The sequence below is a fragment of the Cryptomeria japonica genome, chromosome 3 (assembly GCF_030272615.1).
Source record: "Cryptomeria japonica chromosome 3, Sugi_1.0, whole genome shotgun sequence".
NCBI classification, from domain to species: Eukaryota; Viridiplantae; Streptophyta; class Pinopsida; order Cupressales; family Cupressaceae; genus Cryptomeria; species Cryptomeria japonica.
The window spans coordinates 548742552-548767677 of NC_081407.1; the positions used below are offsets into that span (position 1 = coordinate 548742552).

A 25126-nucleotide genomic window follows, 5' to 3' on the forward strand; every position below is an offset into this window, starting at 1 on the left:
TTATCAAAAAAAAGTTGCACGACAGAATCTCTATAACGAATTGAAACAATAGCACCCACCCAGAACGGCCAAAGTCCAAACCGCATGGGACAACTCTTACATCACGCTTACGAAGTGCATAGTCCACAACTGCCTCATTCTGCAAAACCAGGTCAAGATAACAATGAATTTAAAAACTAGGAATTATTGAACTTGAATTGCATAGCCCACAATATTTTTTGCTATTTAAGATTGCTATAAAAGGACAGCTGCTTTATTTTTTTTTAAAAGCATCATGCTATACAAATCTCCATATCTTTGTACCTCTGCAACCATTATTGAGCATGTTGAATATACCACATAACCCCCTGTTTTTGAATTTGCATCCACCATGTCAATTGCTGCCAAAATTAATTTCTGTAGGCAACAAAGAAAAAGATCTAAAAACGTCACAATTTCAACAGTTAACATTTCAGTGAAAACTATTCTCCAATAAGGCAATGAATAGTATTTTAAAAATTAATATAAAAAATGTTTTCCATCAATTATAAGACACCATTTATTAAAAGTATTGCTCAAATGGTTATTGTTATGACAATGATAACAAATTATACTGCCCTAAGGCCAAATTATCTGTAGGACCTATCAAAATATATTTATTAAATTATTTAGATTGATGATTGTTTCTATGATCAAGCATTCAAATTCTAGAACATTAATGGAGTAAATAACAGAAAATGAGGGCTGCAGTAAGCTGCACATTTTCAGAGCCACATCGTAGATTGCTTGAATTAATGTAATAATGGCTTTCAAGCATCCAAACAAAACATCCAAAAATTATACAATAAGGCAATTATCATATTCATTTCCTGTGCATCTTACAAGAAAAGGACTTGATACCCAACATGGAAAGTTTAACCTTAAGCAAATTGTATTTTATCCTCATGCATAGCTGGTATGAAATCAAGGAAGAAAATCAATTAAAAATGTGTCATACTAATACATATTATCTTTTAACATGTCTGTTACACTAGTGTATCTTTGTTTCTGTAAAAATCTGAAATACCCTTTCTTTGTTTGTTGGAACACTGCAGCATTCTTAGAAGAACAGAAACTTGGAAACAAAATACTGAAATGTAAACAATGGGACACCTACACGCACAATATGGATTTACACAAGCAAATGTAGTTGATAATACATAACAGTGTACAAAGCGAATGGAATTTTTTTCTTATTTAAACCCAAGTGGAAAGAAAACATTAATAAAAAAACAACATAATCATTTACTAATACGTAGGCCACAGATCTAAACAAAAATTAGGCCATAACATAATCCTAATAGTAGGTTGTCCCTAAGTACACAACAAATGTGAATTTGGCCACTGGCAAGTAGCAATTCTAATTTTTCTCACTCCAGACACAAAAGGTTTACTCTGAATTCTTTTATATATCTGAAAGAGTCATTATCCTCAAACCTCCCTTTTCTACATGGACATGATAATGTCCAACTTTCTGCCAGACAATACTGGCAACATTTGAAACAAATTCCGAGTGCATCAGAAAGCTGTAAGCTATAACTTCCCTGAAATCTTAGTAAAGAATAACTATTGGAATTGGCAGTAAATAAGCCTAGAGATCCTGCCTCTGTACCAGACAGATGCTAATAGCATTTGAAAGATAGTTTTCTGAGTGCATCAAAAAACGGTAATTTGTAGCTTCCCGTTTTCTGAGTGCATAATAACTATTGGAAGTGGTAGTAAATAAATCTTGAGATTCTCCCTTTATAAACACAACAAACAAAGAAGGCATCATGATCAAGTTGGAGAGTGAAAACTGTGATATTTCATATTTGTGAAACCAAATACAAACATAAAAGGCATTGTTACAGAAAATCAAAAGATGCGGCATTATAAAAAGAATGGACAGCCACACCACAATAGAAGCAGAACTATAACAAATGGACCCCAACTAAAAACCCAAACACAGGATATCGCATTCATGGCATGAATCCTGAGGAGTAAATATTTGTCTGCTTCTTTAATTAAATTCATGTAGCTTCCACAGTCCATGAAGATCATTAGTAATTTTCTGGATTCAACTGTGTAGATTTTTCTCATCAACGTTTCGGATCATACTGCATGATCCATCATCAAGATGAAAAGCAAGAGAGCAGAATTATGAGAGTAGCAACAGACCAAGGAGACTAAAAAGATAGAGGAAGAAGGTTCTAGAACAAGGTGAAGGAAGGAAGGAAAATGAGTAAAAAATGAAAAAAAGGTTAAAAAGAAAAAACAAGAGATAAAATTAAGATGAATCATAAAAGAACTACAACTAAATAACAATGCCAAAATGAAAATACTAAAAGACAATACTTTTAAGAGAAAAGTTATATATATATATATATACTAAGTTGCCGGTTCGGGTTCAAGCACCGGTTTGGGTTCGAAGAACCGGTACGCCGGTACGGCAAAATTTTGAAAAGGGGTTTGGGTTCGTTTGGGTTCGTTAGTACAAAAACATATACATATATGCAGCCTATAAGCATGAATTAAGATTAGCATGTCACATAGCATTATATAAACAACAAAACCAACATAAACTTGTAATCATAGCATCATGATCATACCATAACAGCATCATATACATCAAGTCTAATATCAAAATGACAAAATATTCAAGTATCATTGTTTCAACTATCAACAATTATTAGTTTAGTTTATTATTATTATTATTATTTCAACAATTATTAGTTTAGTTTATTAATATTCAAGTATCATTGTTTCAACTTTCCCCTTGCTTGTAGTCATGTTGCTTGTGTGAAATGAGCAAGTTAATGTTTTAAAACTCACTTTTAGGGTTATATTTAAATTTTTTATGTGGTGGTTTTCAAAAATAAAAAAAATTTGCAAAAAAAACACCATTTTTGGGCCATCAGACCCTTGGGTCCGACCTGGGTCCTTTTGGGTTCGACCTGGTCTGAACCAGGCCTGTGAATCATGGACCCTGTCCGGACCACAGGGAGACCGGACCAGGACTGGACCAGACTAGTACCAGGGGTCTAGGGGGGCTAACCCTGCAACTTAGTATATATATATATATCCACACACAAATAAAGAAGAATACCAGCATAGCAAATAAGGCAAAAAAGATTAAAAAGAAGGCAAAAGAACATAAATAACTAAATAGGATATGACAAATTATAAATAAATTTAATATTGAAAAAATAAAATGTAATAAAGAACTAAAAAATAAGGTATACAAGAACAAACAAATAAAGAAATAAAGAGGGGGAAAAAAAAAAGGAAAGGAAAAGCAACACACTAAGAAATATAACACAGGAAACAAAATGAAATTAAAATTTAAAAGAAACAAAATAGAATTAAAAATAAGATTAACAAATAAATAAATGATATAAGACAAAAAAAAAAGAAAAAACGAAAATTCAAATAACAAAGGAGAAAAGAACAAATAAAACTACAAAAGGGTCAGAAATTGAAAAGAAAAATTAAATAAAAATAAATAGAAGGGTTAGAAGAGGATAAAAAAAGAAATGCAAAGGGTGGGTTTAGACAGGGTGGCAGATGTCAAGTTTGAGGTGGTTTAAGAAGGGATACCACATGTGGCTCAAATTCCAACTACTGTCACGGTTGAGGTTGGCTGGGTGGTTGAAGATCTCAATGGCCTCCTTGAGTCTTCTTTTGAAGTTGTTTTCTTTAGCAAGAATTTTGGTGTTCTCTAAGGGAATATGGTGCTTAGTCTTGGTAGAGTGCTCTGTGAGGGCGGACTTAAGGGCACGTTCATGTCTTAAGTCAGCATCATGTTCTTTAATTATAGTACCTATAGAAAGGCCCGGCTAAGGAAAGGGTCAAGAGGGTCTTCAAGGGAAGGAATGCGGTTCCAAAGGGTATAGATGGGCTTAAAGGAACAACGAAGACCCTTTTTGAGGAGGATTTTGGAAATTTTACTTGAGAGACCTTCGACATACGGAAGGATGACAAAGGGAAGGGATGAGGAAACAACATCATGATTGGGAGTGCATCGGGATTTGGCTTGCTTGATCACCCTACTAATGTGTTTACTTTTGTAACCATTTAATTTAAAAATTCGCGACAAGTGAGCAATCTCTTGGTTTATGTTCTCATCATCGCAAATCATAAAGGCTCTAGAGGCAAGATTTTTGTTAGGATACCAACTTTCTAAGTAGGCTGGTGGTGAGAGAAAGAGTGAAGATAGAGATCGGTGTGGGGCTGCTTTACAAAAGACACGGCGAGCTAAGGAACCATCGCGTTTTTTGATAAGAAGAATGTTAAGACAGGGAAGTTGGTTATCCTTTTCCAACTCTTCAGTAAAAGAGATGCAAGGAGCTATGTTGTTAAGGTGCGGGTGGAAGTCTTCTAGGTTCTTAAGACCATGGGGCCAACAAAAATTGGTGTCATCAACATAGCACTTCCACTACTTTGGTTTGAGGGGGAAGTAGTGAAGAGCTACTTCTTCAAAATAGTCCATGTAGATGTTGGCTACAATAGGTGAAAGAGGTGATCCCGTGGCAACCCCATCCCCACTTGTTCATAGACCACACCTTGGAAGGTAAAAAAGGTAGAACAAAGACAAAGCTCCACAAGAGAACCAATCTCAAAGTTAGACTTACGTTTGATAATCTCAATGGATTCAATGATAGGGACCTTGGTAAAAAGAGAGACAACATCAAAGCTAACTAAGGATGAAATCAACAAAAAGAGCAGAGTTTTTGATGTGGTAATCAGAATGACCAGTGAGGGGGGGGATAAGTTTAGCTAAATGAGCTGCAAGCTTGTAAGTAGGTGACTCAATGGTATCAACAATTGGACCGAGAGGGATACCAGCCTTGTGGATTTTAGGAGTGGCATATATACGAGGGGTTACTTCCTTGGATGGGAGTAACTTCTTTTTGGTGGCCTCATCGAAGGAAGAATGCAATATGGAAATCTTTACATTCTTAGTAATATTGAAATTGGGGTTGGAATCTAAAATTTTGTAGCTGCTCCTATCCGAGAGAAGGTCGAGCATTTTAAAGACATGGTCACACTTGCTCACGATGACTACGGCATTGCCTTTGTCTGCTTTAGAGAGAACAAGGTCATTATGGCTAAAAAAATGATTAAAAGCCCAAAGCTCAGATATGGGCATATTACATTTGGGAGGTTTGGCGTGCTTGAGAGCGACAGCACAGTCTAGTCTAGTCTAGTCTGGTTAGCATTTGATAGAATATTATATAGCTTACAGTTGAATAGTGAAACATACTCCTAGATTTGACAAAGTTCAAGTATGTGTAGAATGAACTGCAGCAAGATAAATCAGGGTCTTCAAAAACTATAGGCAGTTTGAGATTCCTATTTAACACAAAATTACTGAATCTTAGAAAACTTGAATATAATGTTCTTTCTGTGGAGAATATATTAACTGGATATACACAATATTTCAGCGTCAAGCAGCAAAACATTCACCAAAATAAGTGCCAACAAAAGTATATCCCAAAAATTAAAGGCATGTTCTGAATACTCAATACATGCACCATGCACCTTTTGCAAAAATGAACATTTGGAAGTATCCTCAGCACTCTTGTTAGTCTTAACTCTTTCATCTTTCCGTATGACCTGCAACCAAACAGTAAACAACATTCAACAAAATCACACAACCAAGAAACACAAATAATAAGAAGAGTAACTTTCAGAAATGACTATGTTTAGAAAGGCTGTCGACTAGAAGCAATTTCCAGAGAAACTCACACCAGTGCCGCTGCAGGGTGCATCCAAAAGCACCCTGTCCATTGAATTTAGACTCAATACTTTTGGCAACTGCAATCAAATGCACATAATCAATATATGTAGCATTATTGCATCATACATCCATCATTTATATTATTTTAAGGAATGGAATACTAGGAAAAGCATTGGGAATAGTAGTACATAATGCTGAACTCCTTTAAATTATCACTTGCTCATACAGGAAAGAAATGCAAACATTTGAATTCTGAAATTAAAGAAAGAATTGCATTTGCATTAAATGAAGACCTCGTTGCCATCATAATTGCAGACGATTGTATTTGTCACACCCATCCGATGAATATTGCCTGTTAAAGATTTGAGTCTTTCCTTCTTTAATTCATTGGCATAGATCATTCCTGCATATAAATCAAAAGGCATTGACAACAGCATTTTTTTATGAAAGTATTCAATAATTATAAAGTTTAAAACAATAAAACCAGTGCAATAAGAAAATATCATGACAGTTTAAATATCACTAATAAAAAATGCAGCACTAAGGAACCAGAGTTCAAGAAAAAGGGCTTTTCCACTTCTTCTTATGGGTCCATGAACTGTATCAGCTGGGTTTACTAGCCTAATGCTTTTCCTATGACACAATTGCTGACATTCCTTGTAATAGACAAGAAACTGTTCCTTTTGTCCACAGCCTGGTCAATGGATGTTTTCACAGGGTCTTCAACTAGGTTCTCATGCTAAAAAAATTTAAAAATATTCAATGGATGATAATATTGATGCCTGCCCTAGCTACTTAAGCCCTCTGCAGATTCATGGATATTTGCTTTTCCTTGCAAACTATGTTCCACCGTGTTAATTCCTTTTTGAAAAAAATGGCTTTCCTTTCTCAGATATTTTGTCTTTTTTGCTTGTCCCAAGGATAGAGGTGCAATTGTCATTGGCAGAATTGTGTTCCTCAAAGTAGGTTGGTTTTTTATGATATGCTTGGTAGTTCGTAACAAGGTTTAAGCTCAGGAAGTCTGACTATTAAGTTGACTTTGCTCAGCAAAAATTTGGCAAATTAAAATATACTATTTTATAAAAATATAGGATTTTTTCACAAAATTAAATGCTTAATAATGTAGGATAGATTGACTTTCATCCTCTAATTGCTATTTTACAATTGTGTCAGTCTTAAAATAGACTTAGTCTCCAGTACTCTACTAGTTTAAAACGGGGTCTCAAATAAATAATCAATTGAATTGTTCTAAGTGACTTAGAGAGGCTAGAAGAAAGTTGATAACTCTCAAATTTCATTACCATAGCCGGACTCCAAGTTTCAATGCCCCAAAAAATCAACCTCGCCTATTCAGCTCTGTGGGCTCAAAATGCAATTCTCAAGCTTTTGTATCTCTGAAGAAATTGCAAAGCTCTCACACAATTTTCATTTATTTCACTAAAGCTATCCAGCAACTTACAAGAGTTTTAGCAGAAGCTTAGCATAGTGATGGGTTGCATTGCAATGGAATTGCACATACTCGTCTTGTATAAAGGACCAATATTTTATGGTTTTGAACGAGCTCCCCTTTACTGGTTTTATTTAGGTCGCACTGGAGAGACATTATACAAACTAAATCTATAAATAGATTTAGTTTGAAATGAATCTTCTTGTATTTTCTCCTAGCCACTTTTGCTTTTTTTTTAGTTTTCAAGTTATTTGTTGCTCATGTGCCTTTAATTTTTTATCTTTGTGCCTTTATTTTTTTAAGTCTACTTTTATCTTTGTATATAATTTTTTACTAGTTTTATCTTTTAGAAAACTAAGCATTTAAAAATATTAAGACTAAAATGTGCCTTTACCTACTAATGGGTTTTGCTTCTCAAGTTTCCATCAGTGTTCATGCCTTCATTCTCCTTCTCACTGATCCTCTTACTAATTTTTGAAGGCCTGTCCACAACCAGGTTGACCTGCTCCCTTCAAGGCAAATCCATGGCTTTGTTGCTGCAGTCTTGCAGTTGTTACACAGTGTTTAAGACATATCTCTCACCATAAAACTCCCAAGTGTGCTGTCATTTAGCCACTTTACTGATTTTGATATTTTTGTTCTACCAGTTTTACAGACAATGTTGGAAATTCAAATTTGGCATTCCCAAAGGCCTTATACTGTTGCAAATTGTAGATCTTGTAATATCATATCCTCTTTACCAAATCTTTGACAAGGGGAAAATTGTTCTACAAGAGCATTTCTTCAGCTTTATCCAGTAGATTACTATGAACACACAAGGTGTTGTGTCCTCTTTCAGAAGCCTCAGGGAAGGAAGGTTTCTAAATGAGAGCCCTTTTAGTTTAGAGCCCTGGGAGATTTAACTCATCCAGACTGGCCACTCTAAAACATTTAGAAGTCGCTATATCTCTTAGAATATCATATTTTCTCTAATTTGTTGAAAGCATTCACCATAATCTTTCAATGCCAATACCGAAAGAGATGTTTGTCTTCTGACAACATGAAATGTCAAACTAGAGATTTTCAAGGCAAGCGTTCACTATAAGCTTTCAACACCAATCCAGAAAGAGATGGTTGTCTTCTGACAACATGAAATGTTAAACTAGGGTTTTCAAGACATCTGGTTAGCCCCTTATGGGCCTTTTATACCATTTTCAATATCCTCATGGGTGCAAATTTAGTTAAGATATTATGAAGGACCATCTAGCGATTATTACATTAAAAAATCATCAAGTGTTACGTATTTGATTGATATATATCATATAAAACACCAACTATATTGAGTAATGGTCTTCAAAAATTATTATTCAAGCTCGTCAAGATTTGAAATTGTTTCTGAGTGTTACCTCATTTTCTAAATTTTACAATTTGTCAATTCTAAAGCAATTAGTTTCAAAAAATATACTGCTTCTTGATTTAAAAACCTTACTACAAAACCAACTGTGTAGCATGAGATTATAAAAGTTGATTTTCAAGTTTTGCACTCTAAGTTTTGACATGCATTGACAAGTAGTTATACTTCTATCAAGCTTTATATTGTAAAATATCCTTACGTTGTATCCAATATACTTTCCATTTACAAGCCTCAAAATGTTTATTTAAATAAAGTATCCATGTGTTTCTCATATCGTAAACCATATCATAGATATTTGTAAATGAAATCACCAAGAGTTTCTAGTATTCATATTTAGCAATAAAAAAAATTGAAGTAAAATGGCACAGAGCACCACAAGAAAAATCGAAAATTACCTGTATTTTTCATTAAAGCAGCGATGTATGTTGTTTTGCCTCCAGGAGCAGCTCTGGGAATCAAGAGTGCACCTATTAAATTATTGTTAAACCACTAGAAAACTAAAAATACATGCAGCTTTTTCCAGCTCAACAAAAAGGCTTCTTACAAAGAACCAACATCTGAAGCATCCTGTTTAACTTGTCCTCAATCAAAGAAATTAATTAGAATTAGAACAAGCAGACTTAAATTTATATTTATGGAAGCGTCAAAATTATACTATAAAGTAGCAGGTTGTATAATCGTGCATGTGCATATAGATCCAAAGTCATTTTACAAAGTCTGTAGACCATAACAATTCAACTTAAAAGGGTTGCTATCTTAGAAATTCAACTGATAGCGTACCAGTTCTAATATTCAAGCACAGCATAGGCATCTTGTTACCTGTTATCTATTGTCAGCACAAAAGAAAGATGACAGATAAAGAGATGATAGATATAGGTATTTACTTTAAGTTTATGTCATTTGATGTCATAGATATAGGTATTTGCATAAACGTAGTTTTCCTTCCCTTTGATGCCAAGTTTATGCCTAGCTCTATAATTCCAAGTGTTGCAGGCCAGCAGAGAATATATGACAAGTAGATCAAATATGAACATGTCAGACTACCAAAACTCATATCATGTACGAATGTGCTAGCAGCACATACGAAACCTCAAAATCCTAGTAGCCTTGCGCTGGATGTTAAAATCCACCAACTTGCATGGCCCAATTGAATGATACTAGTACAGTAACACTAGTAACAACATTCCTATTATATAATCTGATAATCAAACACCAATTGACCATTGCACATACAGTTCAAAGTGAAATCAAAGGAAGCCACAAAGGATGATGAATTAACTATTATGCATTGCAGATAAAAAAGTAATTGTTAATCTGAACCTGAATAACCTTGCCTATTTATACAATCCAAGCTTGAGAAAGACTCCCTTTGTTGTCTCCTTTTGGAGATTGGGCAAATCAACCAGCATCAATGCAAAACTTGGATACCATGTAGTCATAGTTCAGTTGTGCAACATGTTGATGTGTTTTTTATGCACATGAGAACACAGAATAAAATACCGTAATGTCCCCTACTAAGTTTAGGCCTGTTTAACCATAATTAATCTACTTCTATACACTTTGACTTAAAAATAACTTGAGTAGGAGACAAATCTATCTTAACATGAATAAAAATCAGTGATAACATAATATTTTTCCTGATATTGAATTGAGACATATATATATATATATATATACACACATTTATATTTATTTTCATAAAGTGTTATACTGTATGTTATTCTCCAGAGTAGTTTCTAGAAGATATTATATTAATTATAATTATTGTATTAATATCTATTATTATATCAATATCTACACTTCTAACCTTTATATTATTCCTTATTCTGATTTGAGTATATAAATATACATAAACAAATAAATGAATTAAATAATAGTACCTATGGTTTATGTATTTTCTGATAGCCTATTATATCAATTATTAATACTATCACTGCTAAAACATTATTAGTTATTAATATATTTAATGGCTGGTAATGGTAAACAGAACTGACACATGTCAGATCTGGTCTGCCACTCATGAAATTATGTATTACCATAGTGCCTACTTCAGTCTATGTTAATATTATTATTCAAATTCTGCATAAAGATATTATCAGACTTCATTAATTAAACATACTTATTAAACACATCCCATGCATACCACCAATAACAAGGAAGTTGCTGTCTGTAAACTTTATGATAGTTCTGAATTAATCTTCTTCTCGTTTTTCTTCCCTTGACCCAATAAGGTTGTAAAAGAATCAGAAAGTAAATTGATGATGAATAAAGAGATTGTGAATACCCTCTTATACCATGCACTTAGGATGAGAAGTCACGTGGATGAGGCATGTCTCATCTCTCTTTGTGATTACCTTCCTTCCTAACACATACTAATCATAACCTTTCATAATTAATGCTATCCGCTGCATCCATCTTATGTTAATCACTTGTATAATTAATCTTGCAGTGATTAATATAACTGGTCCACTTATCAATGAATATAATTTATGTTTCGACAATATCATGTATCCCTCAAAGATGGATGGTCTTCTCTTTCCAATCGATATAACAGTTGGATATATTTATTTCTGATGTTTGGCTGGGTATTATCGCATTTCTTATACCCAGCATCGTCTATTATTCTTGCCTTGGTTGATGATATTCTTGTATGATCATCGTATATGGGTACGTTACATCTTAACTTTATTATTCAGTAGACTTTTACTTCCCAATACTTTTCAATACTCCACCGATCTGCATTTGTTTCTTTGTGCGGAATTTTATTATGAGCGAAGGGATTATAATCTTCCCTCTGGCCTAATTTACTTTTGGATATTGCTTACGTGGCTGGCCATATGTCTTCGTTTATGTTCCATATGTGTTTTGCCTTTATTACTCTCTTTCATTGCTATCCAATTCTTTATGCAGATAGCTACTGATATTTGATAATTTATATTTGATAAATATGAAATTTATATTAATATTTAATAAATATAAATTATATATTAAATCTTGTTTATTATTATTATTAAGATTTTATTTAGTTCATTCTATTCATTTATTTAGTTATATATATATTTTTATATTTTTATATAATTAATTGTATTATTAAATTTTATTTTAGAGCGGGCATTATCATGTTTTTTATTGTTTAGATGGGGACATCACAAATACCAAGGTATCTTATCCTCTCTTGAACAAAGGCTCTCAAATGCTATGCTTCGTGATCAAATGAGAACTCCAAGGTTATGAAATGTCAGGTCTTGACTCATGGATAAGCTCAATGGTTTAATGTGATGATGCTGGAATCACAAGAGGACTTACGTTGTACATGAATGCTTGAATACTTGGACATTGTTGGAACGTGGGATTAACTCATCTAACAAAGAAAGATCAAAAGGAAAGGGTTTAGAGAATCTAATCTAATCCTAAGGACAATGAAGATAATAGATGGTGCTTTGATAGACAAATTCCCCCTAACATAATTTGGCTTCGCCAAGACAAGCAACAACTACACCAAGTTAGTGCGATCTTCTAAGGAGTCGAAAGATTTTCATATTGAGGATCATTCGTTCAAATACCCAATACTGGCACAACTTGAGCAAACATCCACAATTGAACTTAGCAATCATATGGTTCAGGCTAACTTTGCATAGTAGCTTATAATCAGCAAACTACCAAAAGTATAAACACATAAGGAATTCATCAAATACCATTGCACTTCTCCATCATGATCAATGAACTTCATCAAAATTGTGAGGTTAAAGAACAAGAAACCATGCAAAATGTAAAAAGAACGCCACAATTCACCATAACTTCAATGAAAGTAGTGTATCCATTTACAAGCCTTGGCAACAATTTCTGCCTTTTCTCCTCCTACTCTACTCCTAATTCCTAATTGCCTTCTACTCTTCTACTGCTAATTGTTCTTCTATTATTCCCCTTTACAAAAGAGAGCATTGAACCTTGTATAGATAGCTCATTACAATGAATGGCTCAGATCCATTCAAGATCAATGGCCAAGATTGAAAGATAAAAACCCTAATTAGGGTTTGTTACAACCACGATTACATTGACCAATGAGAGATGAGGGTAGGTAAGATAAATAATATTTGATGTGGTGCCACGTGTCACTGGTTCCCTCCTTGAATGAATGTTGACTTGGTACCCTTTGATTGAACGAATGGTGATTGGAATGCCAGCTCAGCTTGCCTTGTAGACTTAATCAATTTATCCTTGAACATCCCTCATGATATTTGGAATTCCTTCTAATACTTTGCATCCTTATGTTAAGGAATTCCTTGGACTATTTCCTCCTTAACGTTCTAGGACTATGAAATTTCTTGATGTAGTTCCTGATTTCTTGATGTGAAATCCTTTGTGCTCATGTCTTGAACTTGTTTTCCTTCATTTGTTCACCATCAAGGTGAAGTCTTATTCATGTTTGTTCTAGTCCACATCTTTGACTTTGGAAATCCTCATCTTGAAATCCTGTTACATTCCACTTGTGCCCTAGTTGTTTATATGCTATATTTACGCAATGTTAATCGTGCCCTAGATGTTTCATGTTATAATTGAATGATGTTATTTGTGCCCAGTATAATGAAATGATGACACGCAACTTTTAAATTGATGTTTTGATATTTAACATGATGACATTTAAGATGTTTTACTTTTGTTGATAATATTTTTGAAATGTTATGACAAGATTTCAGGCTAACTATTTGAATTGGCCAAGTGTGTGCAGGAGTTCGTCGTCCTTCGAGAAGGGAGGGAAAGTATCATCAAATCGGGAGGTAATGAAAGAGGGCTCATGCCACCTGGAAACCCTAACCCTAAGTTGAGTCAGGTTGTCTCATGTTGACCATGTCTTTCGTCAACCTGTTGTGTCAAGTAACCCTAATTTGGTCTGAATAGGAGTTTAGGGTTTTACAACTCTATTTGTAGATTGGTATTCCAAGTTAATTTATTATTATTATAATTATGAAATTTAATTGTTTTATCGCTCATGCATTAATATAATTTATACATGTATATATTAATATATATACATATTATATACGTATACTCTCATATATAAGTACGTATATGTATGTATCCAAGACATTAATGAATACATACATATAAGTGCTTGTATAGAGAGATATGCATATAATATATATGTATATAAATATAAGTATTAATTCACACCTAGTTTATCGTATAATATTGTTATTAAATATTTTGACCAATCTTTCGATATGGTCTTTTACGAATTCATTAGCGGGTGCCATGCCACTTGTGCAAGTCTAATGAAAAGTTTCATTAGCATCAAATTTATACTAGTATATATATAAGAACTTAGACTTCCATTGAAAGCTTATTCTTTTTATTTAATATATATTAACACTTATTATTGATGGTATCGATATAAGTTGTTTGTGCGAGTATTGTTTTTAAACGGGGAAAATATAAATACTTTCACCGCTGGCATAAGCGAGTGGATAGCCTGTTGAGACCATCGTGGAGGCAAGTCAGAATACATGGCACGTTTTGATTTTTTATTTGAGATTAATTCAAATTGGAATAAATAAAGCCGATAAAGAACCGATCCTTCTAGAAGAATATAGAGGAAGCCATTTTGGCATGACTGTTATCTTCTCCCTCAAGAAAAGGGCGTGAAAATTGGTGTGTTTATTTGTAATGAAATTTGTTGAAATGCAAGTGAAATGGGGTTAAAATTAATTAACCGTCTCATATCGTGAGAGGTATATAATTTATTTTGGGGAACACAATGAAGGACTTCTTCAGCTTTGTTTGGTTTTGAAAAAAAATATGAGCTCTTCACAGCTCTGCAAATATACAGTCAAATTCTCTTAGAAGATTAACAGCCACAGTGGAAGAAAAGGCTTGAAAGATTGCTGGAATCTCTCCGTAGGAGCTTGAAGTACATTCATCGATTCTTCTCTCCACTTACCAAGTCATGTTACTTAAACTAAGCCTAGAAAGGCTTGAGCATACATTCCTTCTTCTAAGTTGAGTAAAGGAAGAATATGTTAACTAGAAGTAATTTACAGTATGCAGTTCATGCTACATGTATAATGTGTTATATACTTCGAATGTCCTTAAAAAAAAATTTCATTCCCTGGTTTTCAATTGAGAAAGGAAGAAATTCTATGCTATGGGTATGCAGTATTTGTTCTTGTCTTACTGCTGCTGGTTAGAACAATTCTCCTTGCAAACTGTTAAATGTTCTTTTCGAACTACAGCAGGGTTCAGTTATGTTTTGTTATTAGCAAAAATTAGAAAGAAAAAAGAACATGCGTAGCCTTATCTGAAGGGCAAATTCAAGTCTGAAACATGATGTTTTGTTTATATATATACATGGATTATAGCTTGTTAATCATGGTGAGCATATAGCTGGTAAGGAAAAAAAGCAGAATAATACCGCTCAGAATCTTGGGATATGCCTATCCAGATAAACTTGTATAACTGAGAAATCCTCTTCTTTATTATTTTGTTTCAGAATTTAACTAAACGTAGAATTACCACAGCTGTGAGGCTGATTATACAAACTGAGATTAATCACCAAATGCATGAGATTGAAACTAAACCTTACCTTTAGGAAAGAAAAACGGACAAGAGGAGAACAGCAGTACTCCATAATGCAGTAAGCATATCAGTAAAAAAAAAATGTAGTTAGATATTGCAGTGACAACAGAGACATGTCATGCATGATATTCATACAAAACTTTAAGAGTGCATGAGAAACTGACGGCTCTTAAGCCATTTTATCTTTCCTAAGCAAGGGGTTAGTCACATTTCTAATACTTTACAATGATTTATGAGAGGAATAAAATAGAAAACCTTAAAAGGGAATTAGCGTTTGTTAATGAAATTCACGTAACACTCATGTGTGGCAACAGGTCTCTATGTGAGAACAGAAATGGTCAACCTTAAAGTTTAAAACTTTTACCAAACCTATGCCCTAGAACCCTATGTTGCACCCGAGAAGGGTGGAATATTGACTTCACACTTAAGTGTGATTGCATCTATTTGAAAACCTTTGGCCAAGGTGGTACTCATACCAAGAGCGTCAGTCAGTTCAATAGTCTAGATATACACCCCAGTCAGAGGTCATACTAGTTAGGTGTATCCTATAGTGTATGACTGACTAGGGAGCTGTGTAGGATTATACACCAGTCTTAGATGGCACGAGTTCAACTTTTTGTAACCTCCCTGCGAAGGGTCGAACCAATCCAGCTAGACATGGCACGGGGGACTAGTAAGTCCGTGGTTGGGCGAAAAAGCACCCTGATGATACTTTCCCTCCTCAATGGTCTATTGGTAAAGTTATGAAAGATCAGAATTTGGCATCTAGAAAATGTATCTTCTAGACCTCTCTACTCATTTAATTTGAAACGTTAAAGATTTCATTTGTATCTACTATTTTTGCTCATAGCATAGAACTCTGTTCAATTCAAGTTTTTAGCATTGTTCCACAGCCGACAGGCAGACGCGGGGACGGGCTTCGGGAATGGAAGGACAAAGGGAAAAAGTTCCAGTGACGGGACTTAAACTTGGAGGAGGAAACACGTTTCTGTGGAACTCTAGTTTTTAGTTTTAAGTTCAAGTTTCCTTTCAGTTAATTAATGTTGAAAAAAAAACTGCAAGTTTTTCCTTTCTTTCTGCTTCAAGTTGTAAAGGTTGTAATTTAGTTTGCATAGGTTAATGCATGCTACAAATCCTCTTCCAATCTTTGAAGTGTTGATCTTCCTCATCCGCATTTGTGATGTTGTCCTTGCAATATGCATCCTCCTCAAGCCTTGATCATCGTGCTTCCCTTCCTGCAAAACAAACAAACATTGAATCAAATCTCTATAAGATAAACTTGATTTTAACCTTGGTGGGAAATCCATCCGCATACAAACCGATCAGTCCTCAAAACATCTGCATTATCCCTATCCATTTCTTCACTTGGTGGAAATTTGATGTTGATAGGGACAACTTTGTTATAGATCTTCATTTGAATTGATTCGTCCCTTCCTTTGTAATTCCACCCTCAAGTGGAAATCCGACACTCATTGAGACTCATTGTCCTTGAAATTTTGTTCAATTGGATCACCATTTGATGGAGTGGAAATTTGAACCCCATCAGGACACTTCAATGTTCCTCACCTTGTCCTCACAAATAATTTTCCAGAATCAACTAAGGTTCTGATTTCAAATAGTTTTCAGACCTGTAAACTCATGAAAATAAAAAATTCAACATTAGATAACCACAAATTCTGGAAAATACAAGAGATTTGATCAAAATCTGGAAAATTTGTCCTCAAAAAACCTGATTTTCAGACTTAATTCGAGTCTGAAAGCAATAAGTCTGAAGACACCCCTGTAAACCCAGATAATTAAATATTTGGAGCCCAAAATTGTATCCCCAGGTCTGGAAAGATCACTTGGAGATCTGAAAACACTCAGAAAATGACTGGTTTTTTATATCAAAGTTGTAATAAAAGTCTGATTTTCTGAGGACCAAGTCTGAATACGCCCTCCAATGTTTGAAAATACTCGGAAAATGGTGTATTGAATTCTAATTTTCTGATGTTAAAGTCTGAATACACCCTCTGAAAGTCTGAAAATGGCTCCAAAAAGTCTGAAGACACTCAGAAAATGATCAATATTAATAGCTGGAAGTGGTCATAGCCATGTCACATGCTTGCACTTGAATTATTTCACCCTTCAAAACTCAGAAATGGCTACGCCTGGGCACAACTATGTGGCTGGAAATGAAAAATCAGTCTGAAGACAACCCGCAAATGGTGAAAATTAGTGACTTGAAGTAGCCACAACCATGTAGAATGCTTGCATTTGCACTGTTTTACCTTTCCAAGGTCAAAAATGGCTAAGTCTGAGCTGGTAATAAAACTTTAGTCTGAAGACAACCCGCAACTATGGAGTTTCAGACTGTAACAACAATGGAGTCCTCAGAAAATGCCTCCAAACTCACCAAAAATGGCTCCCAAACAAAATCGCCTAAGTGTAGGAGTGGCTGGAAATGAAAAATTAAGTCTAGAAATGAAAGTTCCAGCCAACAATGGTGTCCAACATCCTCCAGCTGTGGCGTCCAACTCAGATCTGAGTGTGATTGCAGCCTCCAAATATCAATGGCGCCTAACAATATGCCCAAAATGTGGGGCAATCAGCCTCCCAAACAAAATCAGCTCCCCAATAATGGCACCACCTCCAAACTCGCAAAAAAATGTGGCTTGATCAGCCACTAAGCTCTCTGTAGCTCTCCTTTAATGGCAACGCCTAGGTCTGATTGGGCAAACAATTCCTCAAATCTGCAACTTTCTTCAACAATGGTGTCAAAAAATGACACTGGCAAAAATCACCCAGCTGGGAACTGTTGTGAGGTATTCACACATCGCCCCATCGCAAATGGGGACCCCCACTTTTTTCCTGCTTTCTAGGATAGTGTTAAGAGTCCTCAGCTATTAGCCTTTGCATTAGAGGTGTATAGGTGGTCAAAAAAGCTAGAAGTCAAGTGGATAGCCTTGTATGAGTGTGAAGTGAGTAAGTTTGTAAAGTCTAGATATCATGAGTGAAGAAGGATTGCTAATTAGAGGGCCACTTCAAGTGCTCCTCTTGATGAGAAAACTTCACTTTATGTGCACCCCTTATGTAGCGAACTTCTTGCACTTCTCCCACAGAGTAAAAACTCATCCTAAGACCTCATGTTGAGAATGTTACCATGTATTGAAGTTGAGAGAGTAAGTGAAAGTGAGCAAAGGAGAGTTTAGTCTTGATTTGAAATCCACTTCATAAGCTCAACCTCAGGAGCAAACTTCATCTCCAAGCCCTCAAGAGGTTTACTTCATGTTTGAAGCTACATGAGCGAACTTCATGAACTCAACTACATGAGCGAACTTCACAAACTCAATGACATGAGTGAACTTCACAAACTCAATGACATGAGCAAACTTCAAGAATGAAGGGAGATGAGCGAACTTCATGATTTGAGGTAGATGAGCGAAATTCATGACGGAAGACTAAAGGAGGTTTGAAAGCATTTACCTTGAGTTGATTCAATTTGAAACAAACTTCACAAATCAAGGTACATGAGCAAACTTCATGAACTGGAGGAAATGAGCGAACTTCAGGAATCAAGCTACATGAGCAAACTTCATGAACTGGAGGACATGAGCAAACTTCAAGAATCAAGGTATATGAGCGAACTTCTCAAATTGGAGTACAAGAGCGAATTTCATGTCATCAAGGGAGATGAGCGAACTTCAAGAATGAAGGCATATGAGCGAACTTCAAGATTCAAGGGAGATGAGTGAATTTCATATTCAAGCACCTAAGGGCGAACTTCACAAATCAGCATAGATATGAGCGAACTTCAAGAATCAAGACATATGAGCAAACTTCATGTTTTGGCATACATGAGCGAACTACATGTTGAACTTCATGAACTCAAGCACATGAGCGAACTTTAGGAATTAGCCTACATGAGCAAATTTCACAAATTGGAGGAGATGAGCGAATTTGCCCAAGACAAGATACAAGGCAGCTAATAGATTATTTCCTAGAGCTAATTTGATACTTTAGCATGCCCAAGAGAGAACGATTTTAAATAGTGAAAGACAAGTTAGAAGTTAACTCCATGAACTAGAAGGAATGAGCAAACTTCATGTTTTGAGGTACATGAGCGAACTTCACAACTTGAGGTAGATGAGCGAACTTCACAACTCAAGGTAGATGAGCAAACTTCACAACTCAAGGTAGATGAGCAAACTTCATGTTCTTGTAGATGGAGAGTGAACTTCATGAGAATGAGTTTGAGAGAGAATTTCATGTGATGACCTCCAAGAGTGAACTTCATATGCAAAGCAATAATGATTTTGAGTTGAAAGCGAACTTCATAAATTGAGCAGGGGGAGCGAATTTCTTCTAGTAGTCTTCCCTAAGGGCAATTCATCATATTTGCATCAATAAATGGTGGGAAGGCTCAACATTGGAACCCATAGAATGAAGACAAATGAAGGAGCAAGTTCAAAGACAAGAGTTGGAGCGAAAAAACAACTTCAATAACTCCTTCATGAAGGCAAATTCTCTCTAAATCCTCTTATCAAACCTGTAAAACACATAAAATCAAGAGATATATTAAGTTAGAAGAACTATCAAAGTTATGTAGTATGTATTTGATATCATGTTTGTTTTTGTTTTGCAGATGAGGATAGTGATTGCAAAGCAAAAGGAGAAAGATTGTAATATCTACATCACCATCCAAGGAAGAAAACTTCATTTACAAGCATAGAATGCCCAAGAGGAATCTCAACTCTCACAAGCACCAGGGAGTCACAGAGAAGGAATTCCAAAGAAGAGAAGCAGTTGTGACATCACGAGTTCGTTCCAAAGCAACATTAATACTTCAAAACTAAGATCCACACCTTGCACCTCCATAATTGAAGCCCTCAAGAGGATAGTTTCAGAAGAGTTAATCAAAGTTAGAAGATCATCATTAGCATCATCATCATCATCATCATCATCATCATCATCATCATCGCAAAAGCTGGATAATGTTGAGTATCAAGAAATATTCATTTATGGTGATCTATCAAGCCCACAAGTGCAAGTTAAAGATGGAATCCTAGTCAGCATCCCAGTCACCACTCGCCAATTAAAGGAGTTCCACATCAGCATGTCTAGATACAATGTACCCGACTCATACATCAAAGCACAAACTTCGAGGCACCTACCCTTATCATCTATTGGTCAAGCCAAAGTGTTGTAATTATTTCATTGGCCAAAATGGAGTTTGTTGTAGCAAACCCTAATTAGGGTTTTCATTGTAAAATCTCGGCCATTGATCTCAAATTAATTTGAGTCATTGAATTGTATTGAGAACACTATAAAAGGCTCAAATCTCTCATTTGTAAAGGTTAATAGTTAGCAAAAAGTAGTAGGAAATGAATAGAATAGAAGTTGGAGTAAATTAGGAGAAGGAAGAATTGTTGCTATAACTTGTAAATGAGATACTCTTTTCATTGAAGTTGTGGTGAAATTTGTTATTTCAACAAGCCTCATGGTTCTACTTCTCATTTTGTTTTCATGTTGATTAGATGGAATGGAAGAATTTGTTGAATGCATTTGTGTGGAATCCTTTAGTCCATACCACTAGCCTCTTGCTGATTCTAAGAGTGTCTTGTGTGGTCAACTGGAATGATATGAGCTTAACTTCGAATTGTTACACATCCATTGCTTATGCATTAACTTGAATGGTAATCAATGCTTGATGGTATTGATTCGAATATCTTTGAAATGCCTTTAGAAGATTGCATTGAGCTTGTGTCGAATTGTTCAAGTTGATGGTGAGACCACGCCCCATCTTCTTACATTCTAGGCCTTAGAATAGACTTTCTCAACCCTTCATCTTTTGCCTTTTTTTTCAATTCGATCTAGTTTAGGACAAAAAAACATCACAAGATTGCAACATCAAATGATCTAAGTTCCAGTGATTCAAGCATTCGACAATTCAACGTAAGTCCCCTTGTGATACCAGCAATCACATCAACCAACAGAGCTTATCCACACATCAAGACCTGACATTTATGAACCTTGGAGTTGTCTCAAGTGATCCTTAAGCTAATCTTCACCATTTGAGAAACTTTGTTCAAGAGAGGATAAGATAATTTTGGGTATTTTGTTTTGTGCTCGCATGTGCATAAAAAACACATCAACAGGAACCTTCAACTTGCCTCCAATCAGCCACTTAACTGTCACATCAGCCACTTATATTATTATTTTAATGCTGGCTGTGTATACTTATTCATGTTTTGGACTTGAAACTTCACCACACAAGCAATGTGGCATTAAAACTTACCTTTATACTTGCCTGGGGAAAATCAATTTGCCTTGGGATAATTAATTTGTCATTAAATAATAGTTTTCTGGCATTAAATAATTGTTTTGATCTTTAAATAATTATTGCCAAGGTAAAAACAATTGAATCCCAATCACATTTGCATTTAAAATTGTTCCATCTCATCAAATTTGGGCCAACTGGCGAAAAAGGCCACATGTTTGGATAAAAATCCATATTAAAAATCACCATAAGTCGTCACAATTGCCTTTTGGGGAAAATCGATTTCCATCTGGATACATAAAATCTCTTCATTTTGCTCATTAAGTCAAAAAATCCACCTCTTGGGGAAAATCAATCCCCATCTGGATGATTATCTAGATCAAAAATCATCACAACACATACTTGGAGAAATTTACCACTCATTAGGACAATTATCCACACTAAAATCCATCAAATTTGCTCATCAACTGACTTGGGGAAAATTGACCTTCATCTGGATAAGCAATTTCAACTGCATTAAAGTTCATACCTCATTCCTAGGGAAAAACGTGGGTCATCAGGATAATTTCCAACACTTACACAAATTTTTGGGCCTCCCAGTGGAAAAACGTGGTCCATCAGGACAAATGTCAGGACAATTGAGGGAAAAAACACCCTCCATCAAGATTTTGAGTGGGGGAAAATCATGGGTCATCAGAAATTTGTACAAAAAGCTTGGGGAGAAACGTCCTCCATCAGGATGACTGACTTCTAGACCTCAATTATATTATTCCATCAGGAATATGATGATTTTTACACCACTAAGTATCCAGACGTGTCAAATTTCATCGTTATAAATCAGGATATTCACCATTTAACTAGATTCTGAGTAAGAAAATTGGGATTCCATCAGGATAAAGTGCAAGTTTGACTTAATTTACCTACTAGAAGCGGGAAAACAACTCCTAAAGGACCTCTTGACGTTTAGGCACAAAAATATCACCAACCTAGACTCATTTAGACATATTTACAATCAAATTTAAAACTTGTTGCAACCTCAAACTCAGACAAAATTTAGGATCACACTTAACAATTTGACATTTTAAACACATTTGATCCTACACCCTCTCATTAGCAAAGGCAAACACTAGAAAATTATTGCTAAACCAAAGCAATCTAAGCAAAACATCTACCCTAAAAGCGAAAAAGTGGGGGTCCCCATTTGCAATGGGGCAATGTGTGAAAACGTCACAACACAACACAAATTATTTAGTTGTCTTGATTTGAAATTTCAATCATCTATTAATTCCTTTCTTAATGTAACACAAGCATTCCAGCTGTGGTAAACTTTCTATGTTGTTTTAGCAATTTCTCATGTTCATAAAAATAACTCAAAAATCTAACATTCACATTTCATTCTCTATCATGGAAAACCAGCTGAATAAATTAATGGTGACAAATTATAACAATATTTACACAAATAATAAAATGAAACAACATTACTTACGCCATATCTACAACTCGCTCTTTTTCCTGAGGAGCCAATGCAATCACTGGCAAAAATGAACTGGCACTTTGAAGCTGCAATCATGTATCATAAAATGGCATAAACTCAAACACACAAAATCATTAAATTTCAATAATGTTAATTGAACTCATTATTTGTTCCAAGTTAGTAAACTGTTGAAAAATATTTTATTTCATGGTTAGGTTATGAATGTAGCATCAAACCATGTAATGACCAGCCATGTATTCTGGAGTAGCACCTACAGGCACTTGTGAATCATATACAATCAATCCAACCTGCAATGAAGTACACATTAGTCAAAATTATGAGAAAAACAAGTACTGAAATCCCAAGAAAAATCCAAGAGAATTTTACCTTGGACCATTTACCCAGAATATCAAGGTTTACCCCTCGATTAATTAAAACTCCAGCAAGATCCCTCCTCCGAGTCTGCAGAAATGTATTTTTATAATATTATTTACGCAATATAGATATAAAGATAGCAAGAACATTCTTTTCAAAATTACAAGCCAATATGCATTTTCATACATGACTCAAAAGTTCAAAACAAGTTTCCAGACCTTATCCACAATAAGAACCAATTATGATGGTCTTGATATTCTATCCAAATGTTTTCTTAGCCTAAAAACTATGACCTGTTTACCTAACATCTAAGATTCTACTATAAAGTAGTTAGAATTGATGACATTTTAGTTTAAAACTTTATAGTGAAAAATCTCAAAAAGGGGCAAAGGCAAAAAACCAAGCAACCATCCACTGTCAAACCAAAATAGCCAACACCAAACAAGGATAATGCAATTCTGTAGGGATGTTCAAGACAAGTGCCCGGCCAATGTTTCACAACTGACATCACACCTTCATTAGTAAGATTGCAATTGAATCTATCAATTCTCAAAAAGCTACAAGTCTCTTTCCAAGAGAATTTATGGAGCCTTGAAGTGCTCCAAGATTCTGACCCTTCAGAGAATCTTCGCGAGTTAAAGCGTCAAACTGAATTTTAGGAGCCCTTCCAATCATCTAATGTTTCTTTAGTCAATGTGTATGTAATTTCCCCTCCTCCAGTGTGTATAAACAGGTAATTTCATCATTTTGTTTTACATTTCTACATAGTATATAAGTCATTCTTCTTCTCCAAAATCTACATGCATGCAATTTCAATAAATTATTTCCAACTCTTCCAAGTTCCATCCATTAAATACTAAATTTAAACACTGGAAAGCTTGTAAAAAGCAAAGTACAATCATTTATCTTTGACAAACAGCCCATTTGTGAACTCCATTTGCATGCTGAAAGGAGACAGCTATATTGATTCCTGTTCCCAAATTTTAAACTTACTTCCCTAGAATTACCTTCAACTCTACATGAATCAAGTTTTGAAACTTAACTCTCATGTTTGTAGAGAAAAGGATTTGAAAATCACTGTAAATAGAAATAGGAACTTCATCTCAGTTGTAGAGAAATCCAGAACACCGAAAAACATTTCAATATATGCATCACTTTGTGTGAAATTTTTGTACAGAAACTGTAAATACAATTAGGAATTTCATCTCAGTTGTAGAGAAATCCAGAACACCAAAAACATTTCAATATATGCATCACTTTGTGTGAAATTTTTGTACAGTCTGGCATACCAATAATGAGGACTTCACAAGTGTGGAAAAAGAGAAATAAAAGTAATGTAACATCTTCCTCCTACATGCATGTAAAGTGAATAAGTCATTCTTCTTCTCCAAGATTTACTAGTATGCGATTGCAATGAATTCTTTCCAAGTCTTCCATCCATTAAATACTGTATTTGAACCCTGGAAATTGTTAAAGCAAAGCACAACCATTTATCTTGAATAAACAGCCCTTTTGTGAGCTCCATTTGTATTCTGAAAAAAGACAGCTCTTAAAAAGGGCCTTGGTATTGGCAAGAAACAAGACCTTTTAATATTTTATTGATCCATTGTTCCCAAATTTTAAAAGCCTACTTCCCTAACATTACGTTCAACTCCATATGCATCAAACTTTGAAACTTATCTCTCTTGTTTCTAGAAAAAATGATTGGAAACACACTAGAAATACAATTAGAAATTTCACCTCAGTTGTAATGAAATTGAAAATACCCAAACCACTTAAATATGTGCATTATATTGTGAGGAAATATGTACAGTCTGACATACCAGTAATTTAGAACTTCACATGTGGAAACATAAAAATAAACGTGA

At 34.8% G+C, this 25126-nt stretch overlaps 1 protein-coding gene across 1 annotated transcript in view; it reads right to left on the reverse strand.

Annotated features, from left to right (window-relative positions):
• Window positions 1-25126, reverse strand: part of LOC131077429 (26S rRNA (cytosine-C(5))-methyltransferase NOP2B) — a 47633-nt gene that overhangs the window by 4562 nt on the left and 17945 nt on the right. The window contains exons 6-14 of the mRNA XM_058014923.2: window positions 23271-23345; window positions 23120-23191; window positions 22896-22969; window positions 8973-9025; window positions 6031-6140; window positions 5746-5814; window positions 5539-5613; window positions 304-396; window positions 60-139 (exon numbers count right to left, since the gene is read on the reverse strand). Of these exons, the coding sequence (XP_057870906.1) occupies window positions 60-139; window positions 304-396; window positions 5539-5613; window positions 5746-5814; window positions 6031-6140; window positions 8973-9025; window positions 22896-22969; window positions 23120-23191; window positions 23271-23345 (701 nt within the window). The remainder of the gene's footprint in view (window positions 1-59; window positions 140-303; window positions 397-5538; window positions 5614-5745; window positions 5815-6030; window positions 6141-8972; window positions 9026-22895; window positions 22970-23119; window positions 23192-23270; window positions 23346-25126) is intronic.